The sequence below is a fragment of the Myxocyprinus asiaticus genome, chromosome 37 (assembly GCF_019703515.2).
Source record: "Myxocyprinus asiaticus isolate MX2 ecotype Aquarium Trade chromosome 37, UBuf_Myxa_2, whole genome shotgun sequence".
NCBI lineage: Eukaryota > Metazoa > Chordata > Actinopteri > Cypriniformes > Catostomidae > Myxocyprinus > Myxocyprinus asiaticus.
Genome location: NC_059380.1, coordinates 37,998,773 through 38,015,415, shown reverse-complemented (window position 1 = coordinate 38,015,415; position 16,643 = coordinate 37,998,773). Strand labels below are relative to the sequence as shown.

Genomic DNA, 16,643 nt, shown 5'->3' with positions numbered 1-16,643 from the left:
AATGGACTGAGGCTGGGGTCAAGGCATCAAGAGCCACCACACACAGACGTGTCAAGGAATTTGGCTACAGTTGTCATATTCCTCTTGTTAAGCCACTCCTGAACCACAGACAACATCAGAGGCGTCTTACCTGGGCTAAGGAGAAGAAGAACTGGACTGTTGCCCAGTGGTCCAAAGTCCTCTTTTCAGATGAGAGCAAGTTTTGTATTTCATTTGGAAACCAAGGTCCTAGAGTCTGGAGGAAGGGTGGAGAAGCTCATAGCCCAAGTTGCTTGAAGTCCAGTGTTAAGTTTCCACAGTCTGTGATGATTTGGGGTGCAATGTCATCTGCTGGTGTTGGTCCATTGTGTTTTTTGAAAACCAAAGTCACTGCACCCGTTTACCAAGACATTTTGGAGCACTTCATGCTTCCTTCTGCTGACCAGCTTTTTAAAGATGCTGATTTCATTTTCCAGCAGGATTTGGCACCTGCCCACACTGCCAAAAGCACCAAAAGTTGGTTAAATGACCATGGTGTTGGTGGGCTTGACTGGCCAGCAAACTCACCAGACCTGAACCCCATAGAGAATCTATGGGGTATTGTCAAGAGGAAAATGAGAAACAAGAGACCAATAAATGCAGATGAGCTGAAGGCCACTGTCAAAGAAACCTGGGCTTCCATACCACCTCAGCAGTGCCACAAACTGATCACCTCCATGCCACGCCGAATTGAGGCAGTAATTAAAGCAAAAGGAGCCCCTACCAAGTATTGAGTACATATACAGTAAATGAACATACTTTCCAGAAGGCCAACAATTCACTAAAAATGTTTTTTTTATTGGTCTTATGATGTATTCTAATTTTTTGAGATAGTGAATTGGTGGGTTTTTGTTAAATGTGAGCCAAAATCATCACAATTAAAAGAACCAAAGACTTAAACTACTTCAGTCTGTGTGCATTGAATTTATTTAATACACGAGTTTCACAATTTGAGTTGAATTACTGAAATAAATGAACTTTTCCACGACATTCTAATTTATTGAGATGCACCTGTATATGATATACAGAATGTTTATTATTATATAATAAATCATTAAATAGCAAATATAATAAAAAATATATAAAGTATTATGATTTGTATGTACAATATTAAAATAAATGCATAGCATTTTTAGAATTAAATAACACAAATAAGGGGTTTAACGTAACAGATTTTAGTTTATTTATTTATTGTTTGAGCAAGCTGATTATATTGTATCTGAAGTGTAAGCTCAGTTTAATGTCACAGTATTGATTGTAACATTAACCTAACCCTTTATTGTTAAAATAGGTTAAAAATGTATTAATAAGTAAAATATATATATTTATATATAAAAGTTTTATTATTTTTTTACTTTATTGAGGGAAGGTATGTTAGGGAGTCAAAAAACAGTACCATTCTAATGTAAATTATTTACTACACACACACACACACACACACATTGAACAAAATACCTTAGTTTTTCCTCCTTGTCCTATATTAATTACTGAATGTCAATGATTACAACAATCGAGTGGAGGAAGACAAGAAAACTGTCAAATCATTGACCTTCTAGATAAAGATAAGTCATACTACATTATTCTACAGAATATGTTGAACTTGATCTTCAGCTCGAGAAAAATTGCAATTCATTACATTTCTATTCATAAACAAAATAAGAGAAAAAAAAATCTCTGTTAGGCAGTTATTCGTGGATTTTAAACAGAGAACCACACAGAAAGGCCATTGTCAATTATATGTGATATGCCCCGCCCCTCGACCGCCTGGTCGGGATTCGTGACTCTGTGATTGGTCGATACGTGTGTCACTCTCATTATGTCATACAGAAGTAAGCGTGTGTATATTACAGAAGCCCGTTTAGGGGTTGTGGTGCTTGTGTAAAGTATCACAACTGAATGAAACGAGGACGAATTTCACTGAAGGCAAAAATTAAGCATTAAGAACATGTCGTCTGTGGATTTGGACAAGATAGGAGCCAACAAACTGAAAAATTGCACATCTGGAGAGGTAATGTGGCTCAAATGAAATACAGCTTGTTATGGGTAGAGTGAAAGATGGCAGCTGTAATTAACCCTTATGCACTGTTCATCATTAAAATACATTCCAGTTGTTCCCAGTGTTGTGTCGAACTCTGTTTTCCCATCGGGATCTGTTTCCCCCCAGAAGATCTGTATGGGGGGAACAGTATCTGATGAATAGGGTTGGGATAGCCTACCTACCCTAACCCTAACTTACACTACCCTACCTACCCCAACCTACACTACCATACCCTACCCTACCTACACTACCCTACCTACCCTAACCTACACTACCCTAACCTTCCCTAACCTATCTACCCTAACCTACACTACCATACCCTACCCTACCTAACCTAACCCTTCCCTAACCTACCCTACCAACCCTAACCTACACTACCCTATCCTACCTACCCTGATCTAACCTAACCTACACTACCCTACCTACTCTAACCCTAAATTACACTACCCTACCCTACCCTACCTACCCTAACCCAAATCTACACTACCCTACCCTAACTAAACTAACCATTCCCTACCCTACCTAACCTAACCCTACCGTACCCTACCTACCCTAACCCTAACCTACAATACCCTACCTACCCAAACCCTAACCTACACTACCCTACCTAACCAAACCCTAACATACACTACCCTACCGTACTCTACCTACCCTAACCCTTCCCTACACTGCCTTACCCTACTAACCCTAACCTACGCTACCCTACCTACCCTAACCTACACTACCCTAAATACCCTAACCCTACAATATCCTACCTACCCTAACCCTAACTTACACTACCCTACCCTGCCTACCCTAACCCTAACCTGCACTACCCTAACCTACCTACCCTAACCTACACTACCCTAAATACCCTAACCCTACAATATCCTTCCTACCCTAACCCTAACTTACACTACCCTACCCTGCCTACCTTAACCCTAACCTGCACTACCCTAACCTACACTACCCTACCTACCCTAACCATAACACCATACCCTATCGGGGCTAGGGGGAAACAGATTCCAACGGTGAACACAATTCAATACAACACCTGTCAAAAGTGACCAGAAACAATAAACATGTAATTCCTTCAATTGTTATGAAAGAAATGTAACAACTCTAAATTAAATAATGTAAAAGCACTAAAGTTGGGGGGTATTTAGACCTTTTTTATTTTTATTTACTAATTTATTTACCTCTATGACCTTGAGCTTGAGCTTGAAAATTGATTTTTCTTATGAATATTTTCTCAAATACTGAACCAATCCTCATAAATTATGTACCGTTTGAAAGCTTAAAGTCTCAAGAATCAAACTGTGCTGTCCATTTAAAAAAAAAAAAAAAAAAAAAAAAAAACAGATGAAATTACAAGTATAAACACTAGATGGCTGCAGAGAGATACTTATTCATCCTTGGTTGAAGAGAAGATGATTTCTAGATTTTGTCACAAGTTCTGCATTTAGATATATATTTAAACATTGTCAAATACTGCTTTTGTCAATGTTTAGCATTTTGGTTGATTTGTTTGAGGTTATTTGGTCAGTTTTTGCATAACTGAAATGAGCAGAATAACAAGTAATAACCTAATTTATTCCTGGTTGTAACAAGATGAATATGTATGTGTTCAGCATTGTAGATGTGTTATGGTCTCACCAATTCATTTTGGTGTGTGTGTGTGTTCTGCATTGTGGCTGTTTGTGTTTGTGTTTGTGTGTGTGTTTGTGTTTTGCACTCCTGATGTTTGGTAGTCTCACCCCTTCATGTCTGTGTGTGTTTTATCTACATTGTGGCTGTTTTTAGATTTTATATAATAAATAATGAAAAAAAATCTGTGATTTTTAGTGTTTCCCATTCATTTCATATGGCGGTCACTTTTGACCGGGAATAGTACAGGTGTAACTTTTTTCTATCACTTAGACTGATCGAATCAACTCCAATTTCTTTGTGTGTGTTCAGATATCAAATGGACAAAAAGTCATCAAGTCTCATACACATCAGATAAAGGAAACCAGTTTTATTAAAGAAACTAAATTTATTTCGGTCAAAAATGACCGAACAGTGCACGAGGGTTAAATCAATCTGAAAAATTACTGTTTTGGAGTAGTATCATGAAATTTGTATTTTCAAAAGACTGACTTCCTGGTTTGAAGTTTTATGACTTCCTGTTATGAAGTAATATTAATCGAGAATTTACGTGAAGTATTCCCACTTCATTTGTAATTCATTAAAAAAATTTATAATAAATAAACTGTGATGATAAAATATATACATTTTAACTTGAAACCGTGATGATGAAAAAGGGCCATTTCTATGTTATTCATATACTCAAATATTTCCAATAAATCTATTATTTTCTCATGTGTAAGCTCTTCTATACCAAGGCTATTTAGATGTAATTGATGTGGTAATGTCATGTCTTTGTGCTCAGCATGCTCTCAGTAAAGTCTTGATGTGTTATTAACAGTGACACTGCAACACACATCATTTCAAAGCAGCTTTACAGAAAATCATGCTTTAGCAGAAAATGAAACTGTAAAATATATAAAGTACTAGAGTCATCATTATGTTGTTTGATTAAAATATGATTGTAAATTGTTTATAAAAAATATATAAGTAAATTACAATTGTATTTGGACTTATGAGATCTGAAAAATGTTTATTGTACAAAAGTAACAAAAAAGTCATGAAAATCCAACATTGAAGTGTATTAATATATTACCATGCTCTGCATACACTCCAAAAATTTTAAGATTTACGCATTTCATTTTAGTACAAAATTACATCAAATCGAATCGAAAAAATAAAATATTTTGTTTTATTAATTTTATTTTGTCTAACATTACACAAATAAATTTGACAGAATTTTGTTATGAAATTGAAATGTGTAAATCTTACAAATAGGCTAAAATATATATTTTTGTGTAGGTCCAACAGTATTCACAAATATTAAAAGGACATAGGCTGAATCAGAAAACGAACAATATTTAAGCAACAACAAGTTTGATTCACCAGTCTAACACATCAGTTAAATGCTAGGCTATACATATTTTTGTATTTGTTTTAGTCATATTACAAAGTTACAGAAGAATTTGCAGCAAAATATAATAGATTTTGGACAGCTAGTGGCCAAGCCTATCCTGATGTCATTACCGACCACTTTTTCTCAGATGGTTGAAATCGATTCGCTGTGGCATGATCAGACATCCATTCTCTTCTTCCTGCGGAGGTTTGGTTGTCAGGTGTGCTGGTGGATGGCAGCGGAGGTCAGTAAACTGGAAAAGGACCTGAAAACAAACAGTATCGCTCTGATCGGCATCGGACCTGAGGAGACAGGAGTGAAGGAATTCAAGGATGGAGGATTCTTCAAGGGAGGTGAGGATTTGTCACTTATAGTGGTTATATATTTGTATTGGTCCTAGTTAGTTTTGCACTATTTGTACTCAAATATACAGTTAAAGGAGTAGTTCACCCAAAAAGAAAAATTCTGACTTCATATACTGACCCTCTTGACAGCTCCAGTAAAAGGGCACTGAGACTGTCAAGCTCCAAAATGATAAAAACGCACATAAAAGTATCATAAGAGTAGTTCATATGGCTTGTGCACTATATTTCAATTCTTCTGAAACAAAACGACAGCTTTCCGTAAAGAACAGACAGAAATTGATTTTGTTATTGGCTTAAAATCTTCCCCTCCGCTGTAGCTCTCAAATCAAATATGGCATAATTTTGAAGCTTTGAAGTCCTCATTCACTTTAATTCTATCAAAAAAGTGCAGCCAAAATTTTCTTCAAAAATTCACCTTTTGTATTACAGAGAAGAAAGAAAGTCATCTGGGTTTGGAACAACATGACTGTGCGTAAATGATGACTGAATTGTCATGTTTGAGTGAACTACTACTTTGAATTCCTTTATGACTGAAAAAGATATTTTGTTCGATGCCCTTCCCAGAAATCAATAATCATATCTCCTTAAACCACTCATTGTATAGGTTTAGTTTTGTTTGAATTTCTATCTTTGACTATCATTTTATGACCCATTACTATGCTTACCCTGCTTGCGTTTACCTTAGGTTAGTCACTGATGAAAGGTGCCATGGCCACCTTCCTGTTGCTTTGAAACTTTAACTATTTCTGTGTTTTAGACATCTACATTGATGAGAAAAATCAGTGCTACAAAGATTTAGGCTTAAAAGGTATGAGGGTTGACCTGTAATGTTTATTGTGTGTGTGTGTGTGTGTGTGTGTGTGTGTGTGTACTGTATATACAGTATATTGTTGTTTCACGTTTTTTTGTTGAATGTTTTTAAGTATGTCTCTTAAAGGAGTAGTTCACCTCATCATTTACTCACCCTCATGCCATCCCAGATGACTTTCTTCTGCAGAACACAAAGATTTTTAGAAGAATTTCTCAGCTCTGTAGGTCCTTACAATGCAAGTGAATGGTGGACAAAGCTTTGAAGCTTGTAAAAGCACATAAATGCAGCTTAATTTGTGTTCTGCAGAAGAAAGAAAGTCATACACATCTGGGATGGCATGATGGTGAGTAACTGATGAGAGAATTTTCTCTTTTGGGTGAACTATCCCTTTAACTGTATGTATTGTTTTTGTCTCATGCTGCACCAAATTTGCCCATGGGAATTAAAATAAAGACTACTACATTGGGCCCAAAAAGTATTTGGATACCTAATACACACTTGTCTTGTCTGAATAACAAAATTGTAAAGTGGCATCTGCAAACAAATGATGCTAGAGCATTTCTCAGAATTAACTTGCAATGACTTTAAAGCTACTGGTGTCGAGGTGATTTTTAGTTTGTGTATAAAGTTATTTAAATCCCTCAAGTTCACACAGGTGTCCTAGCAGAGTAACCACAGTTCAGCACATTAACTATCAAAAAGTTCCACTAATATGATTGACAAGTGTCCAAATACTTTTTATCTTCATTTTAAAGAGTATATCTTTTCTTTTTTTAAAAAAACTAACAACATTATTTTTAAATGTGATTTTGACATTGTGAATTTTTGCTTATGTAATTGTGTTAGGGTTAGGGTCGCAAAGTTCTAAATACACGTCAACTAAATTTAACCAAGGCTTTAATGCATGAAGGACTATTTTATAAACATAAGAATTGAATCTTTCTGTTTTCCGAATACAGGTACAATGCCATAAATGTGGTGGGGAAGAAAGTACGGGAAATTGCTTCAAAGGTGTTTAAGACTTTCTGAACTGACATGATAGTTCACACAAAAAATGTAAATTCTGTCATCATCTGCTCACCCTCATGTTGTTCCAAACCCATATGACTTTTTTCCATAGAACATAAAAGGAGATGTTAAGGACTGACAGCCTCAGTCACCATCCACTTTTGTTGTATGGAAAAAAGATGCAATGAAAATGAATAGTGACTAATACTAAAGAAAGTCATTCGGGTTTGGAGCATCATAAGGGTGAGTAAATGTTGACAGAATTTCCAAATAGTTTTAATCTAATTATAAATCAGGGGTTCTCAACGGGGGCTCTGAGAGCAAATTAGTAAAGAGGGGGGCATTAGGTTACAAATGGGGGGCGTTTATAAGTCATAACAATCATGTTCCTCTTTGCATTAAAACGTTTATCTAGACTTGGAGTATATCAATTGGTTTTTAATTATATGGGTTGGTACGCATTTGTACCGCGGTTCATCTGATTTTGAAGTCTAGCGACGCATCTGAAGTATCTGGTTTTGCAGCGTCAAATACACAAGTGGAGGCACAATTTCGGCTAATGCACCTGTATGGCTCTGTAGAATAGATGGATATGGCTCAATGGACAGAGCAGTGTGAGCACAAAGCTCTTAAAGCTCGAGCTCTTAAACTCGCAGTTTTGCGAGAATCAGTGAGAAGTTAGGTGCGAGAAGTGGAAACCATTTGAATTCGGCACAGAATTCTACATCACGACCCTTGAATTTACTATAGTAACAGTAACTGTACTATACTGTACTTTCTAGGGTAAGAGAATGAAGTAGGTCGGGCGTACATAAAAAAAAAAAAAGGTTGAGAACCACTGTTATAAATGGTGATTAAATGATTTTTATTAAATGACTTGTTTGTAGACAATGTTTCAATAACGTAAGTATTAAACATCCATGCAACCTCTTGTGATTTCTATTTCCCCCCTGGTTTTAAGGCTAGCACCAAAGGAATTCATGGGAACTTCAGCGGAGATCTTCTGCAGAGTGGAGGCATGCTTATAGTTGCTAAAGGTGAATGCACAAAGTTTAAAACGTTCACACAATCTACTTTAGAGATGTCTTTTTTTCATATATTGTATATTCATATTTTTGAGATGTAACTTTAGTTTGGTCCTGTCTTGTAGTCATATAAACACATGATTATAGTGATTTTGTTGTATGCTTCCTCTGTTTACTGATAAACGTGTCATACCAGAAAACGAAACCTAGTCTGTGGTATTGTCACTAGAGGGCAGCATGACTTCACATTTATCAGGTTTAACACATGCAATGTAAAATGTAAATAAATCTGACTGTAGCAGACGTTAACATTTTGTAATACCTTGTTTTTATGTGCATGTGTGTGTGTTTGCTATTCCACTAAGCATTTTAAGAACATGTCCAGGTCAAATTTCCCCCTCAAAATTAAAAGAAAAAAATAAGATAGCTTGTTTTCCATAATGAAAATGAGGCCTGTTTCAAGGACCATCAAGGTTTTCTGCATTCAGACATTATTGTCATGACAATTAAGCACATTCCCTGATTTTTTTTTTTTTTTTTTTTTTTTTTTTGTAATATGTCTGGATGACTTACTGTTGAGTTTGTTTGACATTAGTGCTGCTTGTTTAGGCATTACTATTTCCATTGCTTATTGGGCTTTGAACCAACCCTTAACCTTATATAATAAACTTTGGTGCTCATTCTGCACCATTTGTGCTGCAGGCATGAATTATACCTCAAATCTTGCAGCTTGTTGAAGAGAAGCATAGTATTTCTTTTCTAAACAGAAATCTGAAGTATGATTTTCACCTAGTGAATGCTAAAATGGGTTAATAATTAGGTTTCATAGGCAGCACTTTCAAATTTTGTTTAGCTTTTTCTTTTTGATTTTGGAGTTAAATTGGAAACTTACCAGGCTGTGTGAGATGCACACATCTATTGTAGGATATGTCCTTTTTTTGAGGTCATTAATCTGTGTCTTAATGCTTCTGCGGCCTATCAGTGTGATCCCTCAGTTGTGGGTCTGTGGACGTGTATCATTTAATATTTCCTGTCTGTTCAGGTGGAGAGAAGGTTCTGCTGCATTTTGTCCAGAAAACACCAGCGGACAGCACGTCTCTTGATGACATCACCAAAGCTCTCAGGATCTCAGCCAACGTCCAGGCTGGTGAAAAGCCACAGGTAAGACAGGAAGGAATTGTGAGGTCAAATGTCTTTAATATTGGACTGTAGTCAGATCAGATGTTGCCTGAAAAGTAAGTGGTCATGTATCTAGGTAGGTATACCAGTCAGGTGGTAGTGGTTTTGTATGGAAATGGGAACAGAATTGCACTGTAATGCAACATATAATGATAATCAAATAAGACTGGGTAGAAAAGTATCAACCGATAGAAAGTTTGCTATACTGTTTATTTTGCGGTAGTGATTATCTTACGACAATATTCTTATGATATATCAGTGGGTAGGAGTGCTTGCTTGCATTATTTACACATGACAGCAACAAAGAAACACAGAGTAATATAAAATACAGGATGGAACATATACCAGTTCTGACTAAGGGTTGTTGTTAAAGGAGTAGTTCACCCAAAAACAAAAATTCTCTCATCATTTACTCACCCTCATACCATCCCAGATGTGTATAACTTTCTTTCTTCTGCAGAACACAAATGAAGATTTTTAGAAGAATATTTCAGCTCTGTAGGTCCATACAATGCAAATGAATGGTGACCAGAACTTTGAACCTTCAAAAAGCACATAAAGGGAGCATAAAAGTAATTCAAACAACTCCAGTGGTTTAATCAATGTGTTCAGAAAATTGATTGGATCACCCAAATTGATTGGATTGCTTCTGAAGACATAGATTAAACCACTGGAGTTTTATGGATTACTTTTATGTTGCCTTTATGTGCTTTTTGAAGCTTCAAAGTTCTGGTCACCATTCACTTGCATTGTATGGACCTACAGAGCTGAAATATTATTTTAAAAATCTTAATTTGTGTTCTGCAGAAGAAAGAAAGTCATAAACATCTGGGATGGCATGAGGGTGAGTAAATGATTTTTGGGTGTACTATTTCTTTAAGTGCAATAGGACGCGAAAATTATTTGTTAACGGTTGCCGAGCAACGTCGCACCTTTGCTTATTAAAATAAAATGTAATAGGTGTGCATATTTCAGTGCTTTTACTACAACTTTGAGTATGGCTCATCCAATCAGAATTTAGGTCCTGAACTATGCTTTTTGTAATATTAGTTCCACTGTTTTGAGTCTTTTGTTTTTTTTAACTCGTATATAAAATAAATAAATAAAGGTTTTTAGACTGATTCCAGACTTATCATTCATTCATCAGTCAAATGACAAAGTAATCAAATGAGATGAAGGACCTTTAAGTAGTTAATGCACTTGATGCCAAACATATGCATTGTCACATGGTTATTTATGTATTAAGTATTTCTTCACTGAACTGCCACAGTGTCAGAAATAAAAATACAATTTTTTAAGGGGCAATATTTGCCTTTGAATTATGATTTTCAGGGGCATTTTTTTTCTATCCATTTAACAAACTGTGTCTCATCAGTTGACATCAATTTAATCAATTTATAAAAAAATTCAAGATTGACAATTTATTACCGCTTGCTCTAAAAAAATCCACATCAACTCATTTTATGCCATAAAATGTATAACTGGACTTCAATATAATATTACGAAGAACTATTTTAGATATTACAAATAATAAAAAATAAAAAATAAAAAACAGAAAAAAACAAACACACAAGAGCATTTATTCAAATCCATCATGAAACTGAGCCCCAGGGTCGACCTTACCATGTTTTGCCGAATTTCCCTGGAATAATAACTTACCTCTTCTCCTCGTTGAGTTAAATAGTCCAGAACAAGGGCAAAATGCACAATTAAACCCTTCCAGGCTTCCACAAGACATAAAGAATCTGTGTTCTGCCGCAGAGTTGTTCATTTCACCAAACAACTTAACAGATAAGCTATCTGTAAAGAAAAGCTTGAATCGCTTTGAGGTTTGAACACAGATGCTTAGTCTTATGTAAGTGGATGTTAAAACAATTGAAGTGATTGTGGAGTAGAACAAAGTCTTGATGTAATACTGATCACCAGTGATAAGCGTGATATCAACCTGCCTGAGGTTCCATAGGGTACCTGGGCGATATTACAGCAACGCTCTCATCGAACAATGAAACATACTAAAATCAACGGCTGTGTTTCCACAGGCTGCTATTTTGGTTGCTGGTTATTACGGGGAGTTTGCACGGACGTGCATTTCCTAACGTCACGTGCGGTTTGATAAAGGGGGTTAACGGTGGTGTCCTGCAGGAAAGGGAACTCTTGGCCTTTCTTTTTCTAGTCAAGTTTAAGATGAGGTGAAGTAGACAAAATTACTGTGTTAAAAACAGTGGACGCAATTCATCATGTCTCTAGAAAGCAAAAAATCTGTAGCGAACTTCCTCTACATTACTTGGGTTACACATATTTCTAAAATAGTATTTATGTAGAATAAATGTAAAATATGAATTCATATGTATGTCTTTTTGTGTTTCGTGACGGTTGAGGGGTGTGTGACACTGAAAAAGGAGGAAATACGGACATTATTTTGAATTTGTTAGAAGAACAAAATTTTGTCACACATAATACATTTGCACATATACAGTGAAATTCTTTTTTTCAGCTAAACTGGGGTCAGAGTGCAGGGTCAGCCATGATATGGTGCCCCTGGAGCAGATAGGGTCAAGGGCCTTACTCAAGGGCCCAACAGTGGCATCTTGGCAGTGCTGGGACCCCTGACATTCTGGTCAACCACTGAGCCACCACTGAGCCACCACTGCCCTTTGGAAAACAAGCATTTCTGTGCTAAGTGCTTTAGAAAGTAACTTAAAGTGAAGCAACAGGTAATGTAACTATGTTGTGATGAATTAATTAGTAAAGTAATCTGATTATAATTTCAGAGAAGTCATTAGTAATTTGTAGAGGATTACTTTTTTGAGTCATTTCTGCTAAACACCTTTTGTAAGAAGTATATTTATAATTTCTGATTTGTTATATCTGTTCTGTTGAAATCTGAAATGATCTCATTATTTGGCAACAGAGTGCTGAGGGTTGTAAATACAATACATTTGCATTTCTTATTCCAAATAATTCTTCCTCTAAAGTACTTAACTCTCAGTCACATTTATGTTTGCACATCGAAATTCCGCAGGCGAAGGTGCGAGCCGATGTTAAGCCTGTGTGAAACCCACTTGCCAAGCAGCCTCTTCTTTATACTCCTGGGGTTGTTTTAGGTTATAAAGAAACTCACCGGTAAAATTATTTTGTCGTCCATTGTGAATATTCAGTGTAGCTATTAACGATGCACTGCCCACACAGATGTCACTGCCAAACCATGCAAATTTGCGTGTCAAAGCTTACGAAACTTGAACCCCACGTGAAATTTGAAGGGAAATCCTTGCCACTGGATTTCCTTTAGGGAAAATTCCAGCTGGTACAGATTTCCATTAAGGTGACTGTATTTTGCCCATGAAATAGGTAAATGTGACTGCACCGTAAAAGAATCGTTAATGGTATCGTTAAGAAACCAGACTCGTTAAATTCCTTACCATTCACATCACTGTTGTTTAGTATTTTACTGTTTTACTTGTGTTTTGGTTCAACAATCTATAAAGCACTTTAGATTATATTTTGTGGTAGCAAGATGGTTATCCTCGTTCTGCAAAAAATCTTGCGAGATTCACATGCAACATTCATACACTATTTGGAGTCCTTCAGCAACCCTACCAGCAGCAAATGAAGAGTTTCCAAACCCATTTCATGACTAGTCGTTTTAATAGTAAGAGACGGTGAAATTGTAAGACTTTTAAATTTACAGTACATTTACATCTACTTTTATTGCTTTCGGGGGGAAAAAACGCACCAACAAACGATGTTTTGACGATTGTTCCTAAATTTAAGCCTTAAACAAAACTCTAAACCTAACCATGATTTTAATAGAAAAATAACTTTTAAGTACCACAGTAGAAAGAAAACATCAGGTTCGGAGCAAGACAAGGGAAGCGTTTTATAGGTTATTGACATACATTAGTCATTTGTGTTGCTTAAATAAATATGGAATGACCAAGTTCGTAAACTGATGTTTTCTTTTTATAATAAAGTGTTGGATTGGGTGCCACCTACATGTGCCTGTTTGAAATTCTGTTTGTTGATTGGTTGGTTGAAATGGTCATCAGCACAGTCTTGCGGACTGTCCGCGTGCGGCCCAGTTTTCTCAACAGACGGACAATCCGCGCAGATTGTGCTGATGATTAAATTTGTGTCGCACATATTGTTCGTGAGCCGAACCGGAACATGGAAAACCGTATTCTTTGGCCTTAATAGCATATGGACCAGCGTTAACAATCACTGATGTGCTGAAACATGTTTGTGTTCATTTAGACAACTATTTTAATGCCAATGTGTCATTCCTTCATAGAGTGGTTAGAAATATTCAAGATAAATTGTAATCATCATTTGATCGTGTTTTTACATGCACAGTCTTGCTCCGATTATGCTTAATAAGCAGACAACGGTCATGTAAATGCCTTTTTCCTTGGAGTAAGGTCATGCTTAAGCATAAACCAATCAACACACGTGGATTTTTGCCCATTACCACGATTTTGCATTGCGTGTAAACACCGTTACCAGCGTTCTTACTGGCTTATCCAATATGCAAAAATGCTGTGCAAATGACTGTTTTGATGTCAAAAGCAGATTATAACTTGATTTCAAATCTCACATAAACACGGTTTTCTTGCCTTGTCTGATTTTTTTTTAAAAAGCTGGTTTTTGGTAGATATCAGCGTATTGGGGTGCATGAAAACGCACTCAGGCTTTTACGAAGAATCCATTGTGTATCACCACACCTTTGAAGAACTAGACCTTTGCTCCATCCAAAGAATAAACATGGTGTCACTCACCAGCCTATCTCAAAGTCAATCAGCCCAAAAGCCTTCTTGGGTTGGTCATTGCTGAATCACCTCAGGAAGGAAAGGGCCCAACAGACATGGTCAAGGGCCCCAAGAGCCTCAACACAATGTCGTCACTAGGTGACGAGAGCATTTAGCTGATAAGGGAGAGTCTTGATAAGAGAAATGTAAATGTAAGATTAAAATCACCTAATTGTATGTATCCAACCTTTGAGAAATTGAGTCCAAATCTTTCATAATGGTTTTGAAAGAACTCGCACAAGACATGTAAAATTATGTGTTCTTACATTAAAACCCCTTGGGTCAATTATTTCTTTTTTCCAAAACAAAATGGCCACATTGATCACTTCACAACTGACTTTTTGTATTCATCCATTGGATAATGCTCAAACTGCATAGCAATGGTGACAGTATTTTTTTTTTGGACTAAATTAAACAGTGGTATTTATTGGTATAGATGTGGTTTTGAAGTTGAATAACAGAACATTTCCCTGGTCTTTATTTACCCATAAAAGACCACCAGTGACTTATTGTAGTTCCTTCATCTTTGGGTGAAATTAACACAAGAGGTGCTACAACAATACATGATAATGCTTGTATTACAGACTTACCTACATTTACACACTTATTCCAATGTGATTACCTTGCACGCTAGCTCAACCGATTAAGTGTTGGATTTTGGATTCTGAAGTACATGGTTCAAACCCGGTCAAGCACGCAAGCTTCCCGTGAGACGAGAGTGTCTTCGAAGCGATTTGAGATGACGTGGTTGCCTTAGAAAATGTGCTTTTCATTTCTCATTTTGTTTTTGGACACTACCGGTTATGTTTAGGTTAAAGTTTAATGTTTTAGGTTAGGAAGGTACACTTTACTCATTAAAAACTCCATCTGATATTCACCTTGAAAACCTATTCTGATTATGAGACCATTTCACTCGCTTTTTGGCGCCCCCCACTGGACATTTCACTGGGAAACTGCAGCCAAACATGTAATAAGGCATGTAATTTTGTTTTGCAGAAATGTTCCCACAGTCACAATATGTTCATGAGACCAGGCTGGTTCTTTCAGTGCTTTGGATTCAGCAAAGAACCCTTTTCAAGAGCCATTTTTCCCTATAAAGGGTTCTTGTATTGCTATATGGCTTTAGAGATTAAAAAAGTTCTTGATGTTACATTATAGGTTCTTTAGATCAGGTGGCCATTGGTACTGTCATCTGTTAACAGAGAAACGGTAAAGCCCTCTGGGGTTCTTTGAAGCACCAGTACATAGATACTGAAACAATAAAGGTTTTTTTAGGGACAGCGTTGACATTTGATTCGCCTTATTAAAGCTGTGACCATTATTATATGGCATGCACAATATTAGAGGAAGTTTTAATAATGTTTTTACACCATTAGCCAATAATATTTCATCATATTTTTTATTTTCTTTACAGTGCAATGATGAAGTTTGCACAAGATATAGGATTCTGTGTTCTTCAGGGGACGCCACTGAACATGACCATAATATGGACAGTGACTCCTACCCAGTGATATTTTTCCCCCTAGTCTGACTCAGATCAACACATTCTTTCAAATGTTTTATATTTAAGCATCTATTTGATACTGTGAAATCAACATCATTGAGATTTATAGACTATAATTGCATTGATCACAAAATCAGAAAATTAAGTTTGTCTTTCTGTACAGTTGCAATTGAAATTATTCAACCATTCAATTATTGAAGGATGTGAATACAATTTCCTAAGATATATTAAAATATTCATAAAGATATGTATAATAAAATTGTCTTTTTTGTGTGTTGTGTGTGTTTTTTCTTACTGGAAAGAATCCTAAAATCACATTCTATGCATTTCATGGCATTCCCCTAATTTCATGCTGTAATTTTTCAGTTCCTCTATATAAAACAGAAATGCTTAACATGGTAACCCAACACTCAAGCTTAATGATGAAAATTTGCCATCGTCATCATTCCTGCTATAATTTGACATGTTTGTATTGCTATTATTATGATATATAAATTAACATTTCTGTAAATGCCAAGTTAAATGCCACATAAAGTCTTAAAAAAAAGATACAGAAAATACATTTAATACTTTTGGCATGTTTATTGTTGAAGCTTACATATGTTCTTATATATGATAATATTTTTTAGAAGGTAGCTAAATAATATTTCTAAGCCATATAGTTTGTTTCATTGCAGAACAATATAATTACAAAGCATTCACTTAGAAAGGATTTTAAAGTGTATATGATCTCAATCAAACATGGACATATTTTCAATGAATATCAGTTAGAGATCTTTCAACAGTCAGTCAGTCTATGTACAGAATAATAACAAACCCCAGACATTTTTAAATAGCAGCATCTATAGTCATGTGGCAACTCTTAACAAAAGGGTGAACCTCACGAAACCTG

The 16,643-nt window shown here is 35.9% G+C and overlaps 1 protein-coding gene across 1 annotated transcript; it reads left to right on the top strand.

The window, feature by feature from the left end:
- The first annotated feature begins 1,963 nt into the window (after window positions 1-1,963).
- On the top strand, window positions 1,964-15,778 carry LOC127428031 (prostamide/prostaglandin F synthase-like). Its single transcript, XM_051676055.1, has 7 exons — window positions 1,964-2,026; window positions 5,206-5,410; window positions 6,180-6,229; window positions 7,191-7,244; window positions 8,203-8,278; window positions 9,309-9,427; window positions 15,662-15,778. Exons 1-7 carry the CDS (start codon window positions 1,964-1,966, stop codon window positions 15,776-15,778), a joined length of 684 nt encoding a protein of 227 aa, XP_051532015.1.
- Window positions 15,779-16,643: the final 865 nt, after the last annotated feature.

Coding starts and splice junctions, on each gene's coding strand:
- LOC127428031 (XM_051676055.1), top strand. CDS start 1,964: ATGTCGTCTGTGGATTTGGACAAGATAGGAGCCAACAAACTGAAAAAT. Junction 2,027..5,205: donor AAAATTGCACATCTGGAGAG/GTAATGTGGCTC, acceptor ACTTTTTCTCAG/ATGGTTGAAATCGATTCGCT. Junction 9,428..15,661: donor AGGCTGGTGAAAAGCCACAG/GTAAGACAGGAA, acceptor TTTTCTTTACAG/TGCAATGATGAAGTTTGCAC.